The sequence below is a fragment of the Lingula anatina genome, chromosome 9 (assembly GCF_051362555.1).
Source record: "Lingula anatina isolate TDL-2025a chromosome 9, LinAna3.0, whole genome shotgun sequence".
NCBI lineage: Eukaryota > Metazoa > Brachiopoda > Lingulata > Lingulida > Lingulidae > Lingula > Lingula anatina.
In genome coordinates, this window is record NC_141775.1 from 10,419,134 (window position 1) to 10,431,820 (window position 12,687).

The window sequence follows — 12,687 nt, forward strand, 5'->3', positions numbered from 1 at the left end:
AATGACAAGCACAGATGTCAAAATAATTGCTCTAACTGCCATTTTGTGGTAAAATAATAAACTGTATTTCTATGAGTTGTTTACAATGTATTTATTGTGAAATATAGATCTCATAAGAAGAGTTGTTATCCCTTTATGATTTACAGAAGACTAGATGTAACTACCGTAGACATTAATCTACATGTATGTGCCAAGGCACACATAATTTTATAAATTTTAGATGGGAGATTCCTTCAATTTCATATGGCATTACGGTCAGAGACAGCGAGGCTACCAACTTGTCATCATGCATGTATCATGAATTTAAACACAAATTATACAACTTTACAGGCACCTTTATTTCACATTATTCTTGTTTATTTATTTAAAATTGTGATCAACTCGTCACTTTATTACAAAAGACAGCACTTTGACAATTATCTGTTATGTTGTTAGCCGCACCCTGATACACAAACTATTAAAGGAGTTTTTAGGAGTTTTGTCTTCTAAAATTGATTCATTCTCAAATTTAGAATAAAAATGCAGGGAAACTCTTGGATTGCACTTCCACGCATTATGTTTGCAGTTCAGTCCTCTACCTGGTGTATCTCCCAGCCCCAGTTTCACAAAAAAAAAAAAAAAAAAAAAAAAAAAAAAAAAAAAAAAAAAAAAAAAAACTAAAGCCAGTTCCCTGGCTTAGTTGACTAGGGCGAGTATGGGCGAGTTATGGAATCGAGACGCTTGCACACGTGCGCAACTTAGCGATTTCGAACCTTTCGAGATACGGAGCCCAGGGCAACGTTTGCAACGTTTCCGTATAATCAACAGCTTTTTTGTACTCTACTCAATGCCATGAAGGCGTAATCTCTTCATCTGATTGCATTCATCGAAAGCAGGGAATTTCGGAAGAGTGAAAAATTATAAATCAAAATCATAACTAATGTGACCCCTTTGCACTAGCGCATACCAGAGAGGCTCTTGGCGAAAGTATGGGTCGCGCTCGGGAAATATTTGCCCAAAGATTATAAAAAGTTATAAGACCTTTTAATTATTAGAAGGAAACTCTCATTATAAATTCGATGAATATGTCTTTATTACTTCTTTGCTCACACGTATAAAACGTTTATATCATCAATTACAAAAAGTGACCTGCACTTTGAATTTGGGCACGTCGCTCAAAATCATACAGATCATACAATATGACACTAACAGAAGTGAAAACAAAATTGGATGCACATTTTTAGGGATAACGAATCTTCAGCAAAGCAGGTATTAAATGTTATCAGTCATGTTTCAAATTTCATGCTTAAAACAGACAAGTGAAAAAGGAAAAATGAGTGACTGGTTTCATTTAACCGTAAGACTTTGGTCTATCAGCTCCATTTTTCATACATCAAACACAAGTGACGTCATCAGCTCCGTGAAATGAACGTGAATTCAGTCAAGCAGATGTATCCAAAATGCCGTCATGTGTGTCCAGCCTATGGCACTTGGGAATCTTCAGTGGTCTCATCTCCAGGAGACTGTGTGACGTCAGGGGCCTCTGTGGTCGGCTCTGGACATTCAGCTGGCCTCAGTTCTGGTGTGGCACATTTGGCTTGCAGGAACTCGCAACTGCAATATATGATGGTATAAAAGTAAAGGTATTCAATACCCGTCATATCTTTCTTTGGCAAAACAAAATGAATTTTACTAAAAAATACCAGGAATTTGTTTTATCACCATACTCATATTGTCTAGGAATTTTTAAGCCAGCTTTCAAGCTCTGTATTTCAATTGTTCTCTTTTACTGTCTAGATATTTTCACCAATCCATATCTCCGCTATCCTAAAAAGAGTTACTTAAAATGCGAAATTTTACTTGTCAATTATTCCTTGTCAAATCAATGGCACGGTCAAGGTAGATTGGGGTATATTTTGTAAAATCATTATTATATTTTTTATTATTATTTAAAGGGTTTGGGGTTGGGCGAGTACTGGTTGATTTTCTGTATGTGACATCCCCTCCAAAAATGACTATAGAATAAGTGACTGCAAATACTTACATATTATTATAGACACCTCCCATGTTGTCACAAATCTTCCTGGCGGGAAGAGCAGGGTCGGAGCAGTCGGCATTCTTGATCAGAACACACAATTCCCTCTTGTTCGGGAAAAATGGTCTACGATCTGGCCGTCTGTCTGGGCGTTCCTCTCTAGCTAGGGGACTTCCATCAGCGTTGCAACGGAAAGGCTTTTCTGCAGACTCCGAAAGAGGGCAGTTCTTCTCAAGATAGGCACAACTAAACAGAAAATTCAATGATTTATTGTTTAGTTTTTACATATATAAATATCTAACAAAACTTTCTGATGCTTATAGAATTAGTTGATAAAACTGCCATACAATCCGGCAGACGGCGTTATTTTGACTTCAGTAGTCTTCTGGACCTAACTACGGTCAATTATGATAACAAGTGTTTTTCTGGATTTTTCCTAAACCTTTACAATGGTAAACATGAAAGTACAATTCCGTCAACTTAAGAAGTATATAAATTGATACCTATGATGAATATAATTGAACCTACTAGTTTCTGTATTGTTCTCCGTTCTCGTCACATAGCTGTTTCTCTTTGAGCGCGCTACAATCCACTTCACCGACATTATCACAGTTGAGTTTAGGAAATCTTCCCGATCCTCGTCCAAACCCACGTGGTCTGCCGTCACGTGGTTTGTTTGGCTTGGCGGCAGCGAGTGCGATAACTGAAATAGTTACCAAAAGCATAAAGAAAAATAAATGTATTTAATACGAAATTTCACGAGACCCCCTTATATGTAGGCTTACTCCCTGTATTTTGCTTTGGATATCACTTTTGGATTTTACAAATCGACATTGCCACACGGGTACATTACAAACATTTTATAATACAAAATCACTGCATATAGAAGGGCCTGAAACGTACCCAAAAATAACCATTTCAAAAGTCCTTAGGCTTTTTATGGTATAGAATCCTATAGGCCTAAAGGGCTTCGCGTTTATCTGCATCTGTAACCTTATCAAAATACTTAACATCTTACCTAGATGCCAAATATTAGAAATATGCAAAATGGTAGCACATATTTCATCTGTCTATGATGATTAGAGTGTATTTGAACGTCAAACACCAGAAGAAGAGCATGTTACCACAAAGAACTAAATAGAAAGAATTAAAAAAAAGAAAGAATAAAAAACGTACCACTGAAAACGGCTACAATGATCAGTACTCTCATCTTGTCGGTATGGAAACTAGCTTTCTAATATGATCGATGCTGGTATTCTTCTGCTCGTTTTCTCTTCTCCTTTCGTAAGTACTGAATCGAAGTTTGAACCTGCTATTTATACAAAAACTTGGGACATATATTTAATGCCACATCCGGAATTGTTCGTAACCATTACAGATAAAATCAAATTTGCGTCCAAGCCAAGGGGGAGTGCTCGTCACGACACACGAGGAGTGACGTCAGCTAGGGAGAAGAAGATAGAGATCTTGCAACGATCAAAGAAACAAGGGGTGTCCCAGTTTGCAGAGTGGTTCCAAGTTTTTTGTATTTTGTCCACATTGGATTGAAGACCGTACAAAGTTCCAATTCTCTTCTGAAATAAAAAAAAAATGACATTGGATTTTCAAATTTTTTGTAAAATTTTGTAGCTTTCAAACAATTCAAGAAACGATGCTTTAGGGATGGTTGACTACTGGACTCTTTCTCTCTTCTAATTTTATTTGTTTGCCTATGTGAGAAAGAGCTAACAAAAATAATAAGAAATATAATCATATGTAACATCATTTTCCCGGCCGGGGAGACTGTAGGTGATATACTGTATAAATAATGTGACCCACTAAAAGTCATAATTCGAATTTTTTTCAATGCATATCTCTAAGAAAGAATGGTGCATGTGTCCGTACTGAAAGAAAATGGGGGTCGAGTAGCGGTGCACGGGGCAAGCTGATCGATGCTGAGGGTTTTATGCAGAAATCAAGATTTATACGAGTCGAGTAGTACAATGTAGCCTAGAAGTCAGAGAATAAATATTCAGCTGTGTTATATTATAAGAATAAATATTTTTCTAGTGTGTTTTGATGACTGTTTCTATACTATTTTGATTTTATTAACCCGTAGTCGCGCGTTCTTTTTCGCAAGCATCTCTTTGTACAACAACTCTGGCGTACAGTGCATCCAATTTAGCGAGTTTCTTTACGTGATTCTTAAAAAAACAACAACAACTACAACAACAACAACAAAAAAAAAAAAAAAAAAGACTTTGATCAGCTAAACTACGTTGTGACACACAATTTTGCTATATGTGCCTTTTAGATGAATCAATCAATTACGATGACAGACGACCGTTCAGTGATCCTGTGTTTCTCCGACACGAAAATCAGAACAAAAAGTCAGGGTAAACCACGGTACAAATCGCAGCTTGTCATATTAATATTCATTTATTGTCAAAGCACATGATTAAAGAACCGAGTGTCATAGTTTTGCTTCAAGACTCGCGTGCAGGCTATCATCATTTATTGCCCTCGGGCTTTCACGGCTCGTTGCGGATTGTTTTAGTCACAGTTCGCGTATTACAGGGGGCATCAAAAGTTCGTTTACCATAGTGAGGTAAATATATTCCCACATATAAGATCCATATACATATATTTACGTGGATCCAGGGGCAAGACCACCCTTCTTTTGATAGCAACAACCCCAAGCGATATTGTTTCCGCCAGTGTTTCATGACCCTATATTTTGCATATGACCTTAAGACTTGAAAAATAGAACAAGGACAAAATATGTTATCATTTGAACCACTCTGCACCGGGCTAGGGTACCTCTTTTCGTAAATCGTTGTTAGATTGCAATCTCCATATAGGTTTATTTGTGTCTCTCTGACGTCACGCTTCGTGTTTCAGGACTAACACTCCCCCACGTCTTGGACGCAAATTTTTATCTGTTGTCGTGACCAAAACGTATCTATAAATATAAATTATGTTCACAATTTCTGTATAAATAGCTAGTTCAAACTTCAGTCCAGTACTTACAAAAAAGACGAAGAGAAGAGCAGAAGAATACCAGCATCGATCAACTTTATCGGCTAGTTTCCATACCAACAAAATGAAAGTTCTGATCATTGTAGCCGTTTTCAGTGGTAAGCTTTTAATTATTTATTTTAAACTATTTATTTATTTATTCTTTTATGTAGCGTGCTGTTATTCTAGTGTTAAATGTTCGATCACAACGTATTCATCCTAGTAAAATGAAAAAAATATACATATAGTTCAACTCTCAAACAGCTTAGCAAAATGCAAAATATTTTGATGAGATGCAGATGGAACGTGACGTATTTTCAATCATACAAAGTTGGGAACGTTAAAAATGGTTCTTCTGTTGCTCTTCACGCATAAGACCAATTTAGTCACATTAATTTATATATTCTAGAATACTTTTAAATGTGTTGATATAGAAATTGCGAATTGAAAAAAATAAATGAATAAAAAACATATATGCAGGTCTTATAAAATTTATATTACATAAAAAATCCAGATTTGTGCACTTGATTTTTTTAACCTTTGTGCTACTTTTTCCAGTTATCGCACTTGTTGCTGCAAAGCCAAACAAACCACGTGACTTCAGACGCGGTGGGTTTGGACAGGGATTGGGAAGGTTCCCTAAACTCAACTGTGATAATGTCGGAGAAGTGGATTGTAGCGCGCTGAAAGAGAAACAGCTTTGTGACCAGAACGGAGAACAGTACAGAAACTAGTAAGTTAATTATCTTCGTCCTATGTTTCACTTTAGATATTTCCTAAGTTGACGGAATTCATAGAAAAAACTTCGTCTGTTGTACAACTTTTACTATAGCATTGTTCCTAATTAATGAACAGTCAGAAAAGTTAATTTACCATTGGCTATTCGATCCAGACATCAACTGACACCTAAATGGTAGGCCTACCGTTGGGTGGGTGGGTGGGTGGGTAGGTGAGGGGTAATGGGGTGCCTCACATTTACCACGATAAATAATATAAACGTTTCACTTATCTCTGGAAATAAAGAAAGTTGCTTTCATGGGTAACGAAAATACCCAGTGGGACTCTCTTCAACATTACGTCGAGTGCAAATTTTCTGGCAGTTCTTTTAAGTGAATTCGGACGTATCTTCTCCCCTTTTGTCAAGCTACCTTAAAAAGACCTAACATGACTCAGACAATTTTGAAATGGTTAAATATGAAAATTTAATAACACATCGTTCAATCGATCAATTTTTTCTGTTTAGTTGTGCCTATCTTGAGAAGAACTGCCCTCTTTCGGAGTCTGCAGAAAAGCCTTTCCGTTGCAACGCTGATGGAAATCCCCTAGCTAGAGAGGAACGCCCAGACAGACGGCTAGAGCGTAGACCGTTTTTTCCGAACAAGAGGGAATTGTGTGTTCTGATAAAAAATGCTGACTGCTCCGACCCTGCTCTTCCCGCCAGGAAGATTTGTGACAACATGGACGGTGTTTATAATAATATGTAAGTATTTGCAGACACTTTTTCTATTGTCATTTTTGGAGGGAATGTCACATACAGCACTCTCCCAACCCCTTAAAATAATAATAATAATAATAATAATAATAATAATAATAATAATAATAATAAACAGCCCAATCTACCCTGGCCGAGCCAGTGATTTGACCCGGAATAACTGACAAATAAATTTCACATTTTAAGTATTTTTTTTTAGCTAGCGGAGATATGGATTGGTGAATTTTTCTAGACAGTACAAGCTTAAAAATGTAGAGCCTGAATACAGGCTAAATATTGTGACTCTAAACAATATGGGCATGGTGATAAGAGGAGAACTGCTGATATTCAGTAAAATCTATTTTGATTTACTATTGAAAGATATGACGGGCATTGAATACCTTTACTTATATACCATCATGTGTTCCAGTTGCGAGTTCCTGCAAGCCAAATGTGCCACACCAGAACTGAGGCCAGCTCAATGTCCAGAGCCGACCACACAGTCTCCTGGAGATGAGACCACTGAAGATTCCCAAGTGCCATAAGCTGTACACACATGACGTCATTTGGGATATGTTTGCTTGACTGACTTCATGTTCATGTCACAGCGCTGGTGACGTCACTGATTGTTACATGTGTGAAAATGAAAGAGCTGATAGACCAAAGTGTTACGTTAAACAATGACCCCTTCTTTGGTTTATCTTTTTATGTATATGCACTTGAACATTTACTTAAAAACCAGTGTTCCTACAGATTCGTTATCCCAAGCCAACTTTGCATAATTTCTTTCTTTCTGTTTATTTTCGTAATTCCTGATTTATGCTATTTATATGGACGTGCCAAATTCAAAGTGCAGGACACTCTTTGTATTTAATGCTGTTAAAGTTTTATAGGAGCGATAAAAGAAAAAATAAAAATAGAACAATTAAATTTACATTATGTGTGTTCATTATGATGAAAAAGCCCTATGACTTTTTATGATATTTAGATATATATGGCTGGAGCGAAATACGTACTTTTGTTACCGCCCTTCTATTATATTTCAAAGAGAGCACATTTCTTATGATTTTGCTTTTTTTCAATCTTTCCATTTTTAAATGTTTTTTGTGACCACATTCAACGAAAAGAGCTTGGGCACCGTGTAACATTATAACTGAACGTCTGTGTGTGTGTGTGTCTGTGTTTGTGCATTCTTAGCAGTTAAAAAGTAAAATAAAGTTCAGTTCCACATGCGTCTTAGCGTGGTTTAGACGCCTGGTCACTTTTGGTCCTGCTACGGACTGGGTGTTGACGTTCTAGACCCTCTTCGTTTCGCATTTAAAGGGCATGGGGATATATTTGTGTTTGGACATGCAGGCCCATCTATCCATCCATCCATCCAAACTTACATACATACATACACACACACATACATACATACATACATAATACGTACATTTTTTTTCCCTGTTAAGGACTGGGTGTTGACGTTCTCGCCTTCTCGAGGAGGGAACAGCCCAGCTGCTGTATGTAACGAACCAGCTTCAACCCCAACGTGCTTAGTGCCATGCAAGCGCAGAGGCAGCAAGTATCGTTTTGAAATAACTGATATGTCCCCGCTCGTCGTTGGTGCTCCGTAAGTGGAACGCCATCACTGTGCAAACGTTACAGAACTATTTGATTCCATGCACAGAAGCGTCAGGTGCGTCCTCCAATAGAGGATACTGCACAAAATACCAAAATGTAGCTTTGATTTTTTTTACTATCGTTAGCTTATTAATTGATTGTACGATCAGTCAATTGTTGTGAAAAAATCTTTTAGAAGTTGAAAAAAGAACACTGATTCATGACGTGATTTTCTGTATCATTTTAAGCATTGCGTTAGGGATGACACTTTTTTGGTTGGGGAGGTTATGTATGTATGTACATGTATGTATGTATGTATGTAGGCTATAGGTTAATTCAATTGGGTTGAAATGCATCAACTTTTTTGCAGCTATTTCTTTTTTGGGACATTTCAAGTAATAGGGCCTCCATACTGAAAGTCCTCTCTTTAATGATACGATAGCCTTTCAGTGACAAAGGGTCAAAAACCTGTGGTGCTGTGTCAGACGTACAGGAGCAGGTGGATCGTACACAACAGACACGAAGACATCTTACAATATATAGACACATCAGCTTTCATAAGCCTATCTGGCACATTACTTGTATAATATATGTGCCAGGCTAGGTGCAAAGATAAAATGATATTTTTCTTCACTTTAATTGTTCAAGAAACTATCTACATCTGTTGGTTTTTCATAAGGCATCCAGCTTAGCAATATTAGGGACCAGGCTTCAGCACTGGTCGTCTCCATTAGCGTACAACCATGGCGATCAAGGAGATGATACCAAGATCGCTGTATCGTGTCTTTGTCAATTCATTTGGGCATTATTTCCAGTCAGTGAGAAAGGTGCCGTAATCCATAGCTAGGATCCAGTAAATATGCATATTGTCCCCTAGGGCATGGTTAGCGGTAGAGAATCTTGACAGCTAATCTCCATTTTGTGGCCTGTATGAATATTGCCAGAGGCATAAATATTACAGGCATCAATGTAGCTGTTACACAAAGCACACCACACCATAATTTTGAAGTTTGTGTACTCGAGAAAATTGAAAGATTTATTTATTGTATGCTATCATTTGTATGTCAAAAGGTACATTTTTTTGTCAAATGGGTCCTGAGGTCAGGGTGACATTTGCTTCCAGTGGTTATAAAGTTCGATATTATTGTTGTTTGAAGGGTTAAAATCTTTTCATATTGGCCAAAAATGGATTTGCCTAGGGTAAGCGTCAATTTCTCCATACTAACAAATATTCTATGAATCAGTTCCAACATCCAAAGTTAGTCCCTGTTTTTTTTAAATATTATTTTTAAATAATTTCTTCAGATATGATTACAGGGACTTCACCCCCCCTCCACCCCCCCCCCCCCCATAAAAAACGCAGTTTTGTTGGTAAAATAGAATTTCTAATATGTTAATGGGTTGTTTACAATGTATTTATTTTGAGACATGGACTTCATATGTAGAGTTGTCGGCCCTTTAAAAGTAAGTCTAGGTATTTAGACCACAATCTTAGTTTTCTTTGACCAAATATCTATCTGTACTTGTCAATTTTAACGGCACTCTGTGTCCGCTATATATCAGGTACAAGAAAGATCATTCTCTCTCTCTCTCTCTCTCTCTCTCTCTCTCTCTCTATATATATATATATATATATATATATATATGTGTGTGTGTGTGTGTGTGTGTGTGTGTGTGTGTGTGTGTGAGATAAAAAGAAATTAAAAAAAAACAACAGAGATAATCGCAGTACGCGGTAGACGCACACGCTGTTAGGCACGTGACCTTTAACGAGCACACCCTAATGCTAATTGTGTGTGAATTTGGTGACATTTGATGGCATCTTTTCAATTTAATATACATTTCTTTACATCTGTAGAAGTCACAGTGAAACAGTGGATTTGAGGGGGTACCTCTTATAAATTTTACTAAATGTTATAAAATTTGTATATTTTCCCCACTATTTTGTATTTTTTTAAACCATTAATCATGTTAGATACGGTATCTGTAATAAAAAGCGCCATTTTTAAAAATTTACAGCTGTGAGGTGATCATTTGTTAATAAAAGTACATGGAAACGGGAGTGGGACAACCTTTTTGACCAATGTTATATATATATATATATATATCACCAAAAGCCTTTGTATAACAATGGCCCACGGCACCTTTGTCACGAGGTAGGCTAGAGATTTTGGACTTCGTTCACCGCATGACATCGCAATGGAGACGAACTGGGCGATACCACCACCTACACAGTTCTAAATTGTGAGATCCCTTAGTCAAGACAAACAGTCCAACCGATTGTCCACTGCATAAACCAATTTGCAATTTACATGAGTTATTGATGTTAGGTCGACGATGGGGTGTAAGGTAAATGAATTACATCAATGAGAAACTGGAGTCAGGGGCGGATTTAGGCCGTCTTCTGGGTCTTCCGGAAGACGGTCAGATTTTCAAGTTTACATTGACGGGTATCTAATGTTTTCTGTCGGAAGACGGTCAAAATAGAGGATGGATAAACAAAGATAATTTGGAAGACTGTCAGAAAATATCTCTGGATCCGCCCCTGGGAGTGAGTATCATTTCGGTTCGACAAGATGCATAAGCCCGTGAAGGCATTAAATTGCCTATCGATGCCTCGGTTTCATACAAGAAAGAAATATGTATTTTACACGTGCATTTTATCGATGGCAATGATCGTGTTTTACTGCTGCCTAAGCGATGTGTTCAGTACAAAGAGCGTTTTTTCACCACGCGGAAAAAAATCTTCGAATGGAATATTACAAGCTGTGCTGAAAACGGATTTGAATGAAAACACCGCAAATCCAAACTATCTCATCGTTCATAGGAGAACAAAGACAAAATGGGCAGATCACTCTCAAATTAGAGAATATGCAAACAGTTCAGCCAGAAAAACAAAGAGTGTTTGGACAAACGGACACCAATCTATGCATTTCAACGAAAATATCACCACTCAAAAGAAATCAAGAGGGAAATATCCATCTTTTATTTATGAACATGTGGGCGGATATATAGGCAACGCAAGCTCCATGAAGCCAACTGATTCACAAATTTGTGTAGCCAATAACCACGTCATGTTTTTGAAAACACATAAAACAGCATCAACCACGATTGCCAACATTTTGCACAGATATGCTTACTCCTCGCATCTGACTGTAATGCTTCCAATAAAGGGTCTTAAAACATGGACGCCAGCATGTAAAAACAAAGAGGACTTCGTTATGCTTAAAAATTTTACTTTTATTGGCAAAGTGTCAGAATCGGAGAAATACGATATTTTTGCCCGGCACTGGATTTACGATTCGACATTCATAGAAGACAATATGCATAAAGATACATTTCGATTTACCATACTCCGAGAACCTTTCTTCCGTTTTAGATCCAGTTTTCATTATTTCGGCTTTGCTGACAAATTCAAATACACAAAATACCGGGACCCTATGTATGCATTTTTGCTTGATCTTAGTCATCCGCAGCATCAAAAGAGAATCCTTCTCATGCAAAAGAAGTTAAATATACGTTATATTCCAAATAGAATGATGTATGATCTTGGCTTTTACAACTCCGACTACAACTGCACCGGTGACGCCTTTGAATATATAAAACGAATTGACAAAGAATTCGACTTGGTGATCACGACGGAATATTTCAATGCTGGAATGGTATTATTGCGTCGCCGTCTCTGTTGGGATCTAAAAAACATCCTGTACTTGAAACTTAATGTACATAAAAAACCTTATCACCATTACAATGCGGCGAGCGTCGAACTGGTAAAAAAGCGGAGTAACTTGGATTACATGTTATATGACTATTTTCATGCAAAGCTAAAAGCTTTACTGGATAACCAAAGTAGAGATTTCTATGATGAGGTTCGATACTATGAATTAATTCAGGGTCGTGTAGCAGTTTTTTGTAAAAGCAAAATGCAAGACGCTATGAAGGTTTCACCTAACAAGTGGACGAAAGGATTTGAAATAAACCGAGAAACCTGCGCCATGATGAAGATGAAGACTAAACATTTTGCTTCTTTGCTAACGGAAAGGTATTACGCACGTCTGACTAAACAACTTTTAGATAATTAGCCTTATATCGAACATATTTTTCCCATTTACATGTGCTTGTTATATTGGTCTTTTTGCAGATCAATTGATAGCCCCTATTATTTATTTTTTTCTACAAAAACAGGGAAGTTCAGTTGTGCCTGCAGACGCCAGCGTTTGTATTATCTTCAGAATCACCAGGCTGAAGACTGTGTATAGAGGAAACTGTTGGTCATGGTGGCCCTGACCCCACCCCACCCCTCCCCCGAATCCGACACTGTGTTATATGGTTTAGAGAAAGCGGTGCAGTCCAAATATGAGAGTGAAAGGGGGCTGTTCTGCAGGCCACCATGACCAAAAGTTTCCACAGTCTTCAGCAAACCTCTTGTGACCTTGTAAGTGGTCACAGATGATGGCGCGGGGACAAGATGTCCCCGGATGTCACCGGGATGACACATTACCAAACCTGCTCTGGGTCGCCTGCAGTCACGTTGAGTGTGCTGCAGGCTGCTACAAAGTAAGCACGTGGGATGTTTTTACTAATGATATACGAAGTGTTA

General features: G+C 37.6%; 2 protein-coding genes across 2 annotated transcripts; one reads left to right on the forward strand and one right to left on the reverse strand.

Moving 5' to 3' along the window:
- Positions 1–1,054: 1,054 nt before the first annotated feature.
- Positions 1,055–3,382, reverse strand: LOC106153835 (uncharacterized). The gene is made up of 4 exons (XM_013527944.3): positions 3,191–3,382; positions 2,543–2,717; positions 2,024–2,260; positions 1,055–1,593 (listed from the first exon to the last, which is right to left on the reverse strand). Exons 1-4 carry the CDS (start codon positions 3,222–3,224, stop codon positions 1,461–1,463), a joined length of 579 nt encoding a protein of 192 aa, XP_013383398.2. The 5' UTR covers positions 3,225–3,382; the 3' UTR covers positions 1,055–1,460.
- Positions 3,383–4,938: 1,556 nt separating this feature from the next.
- On the forward strand, positions 4,939–7,416 carry LOC106153836 (uncharacterized). Its single transcript, XM_013527945.3, has 4 exons — positions 4,939–5,130; positions 5,570–5,744; positions 6,255–6,491; positions 6,913–7,416. The coding sequence occupies exons 1-4, from the start codon at positions 5,097–5,099 to the stop codon at positions 7,025–7,027; spliced, it is 561 nt and encodes a 186-aa protein (XP_013383399.2). The 5' UTR covers positions 4,939–5,096; the 3' UTR covers positions 7,028–7,416.
- Positions 7,417–12,687: the final 5,271 nt, after the last annotated feature.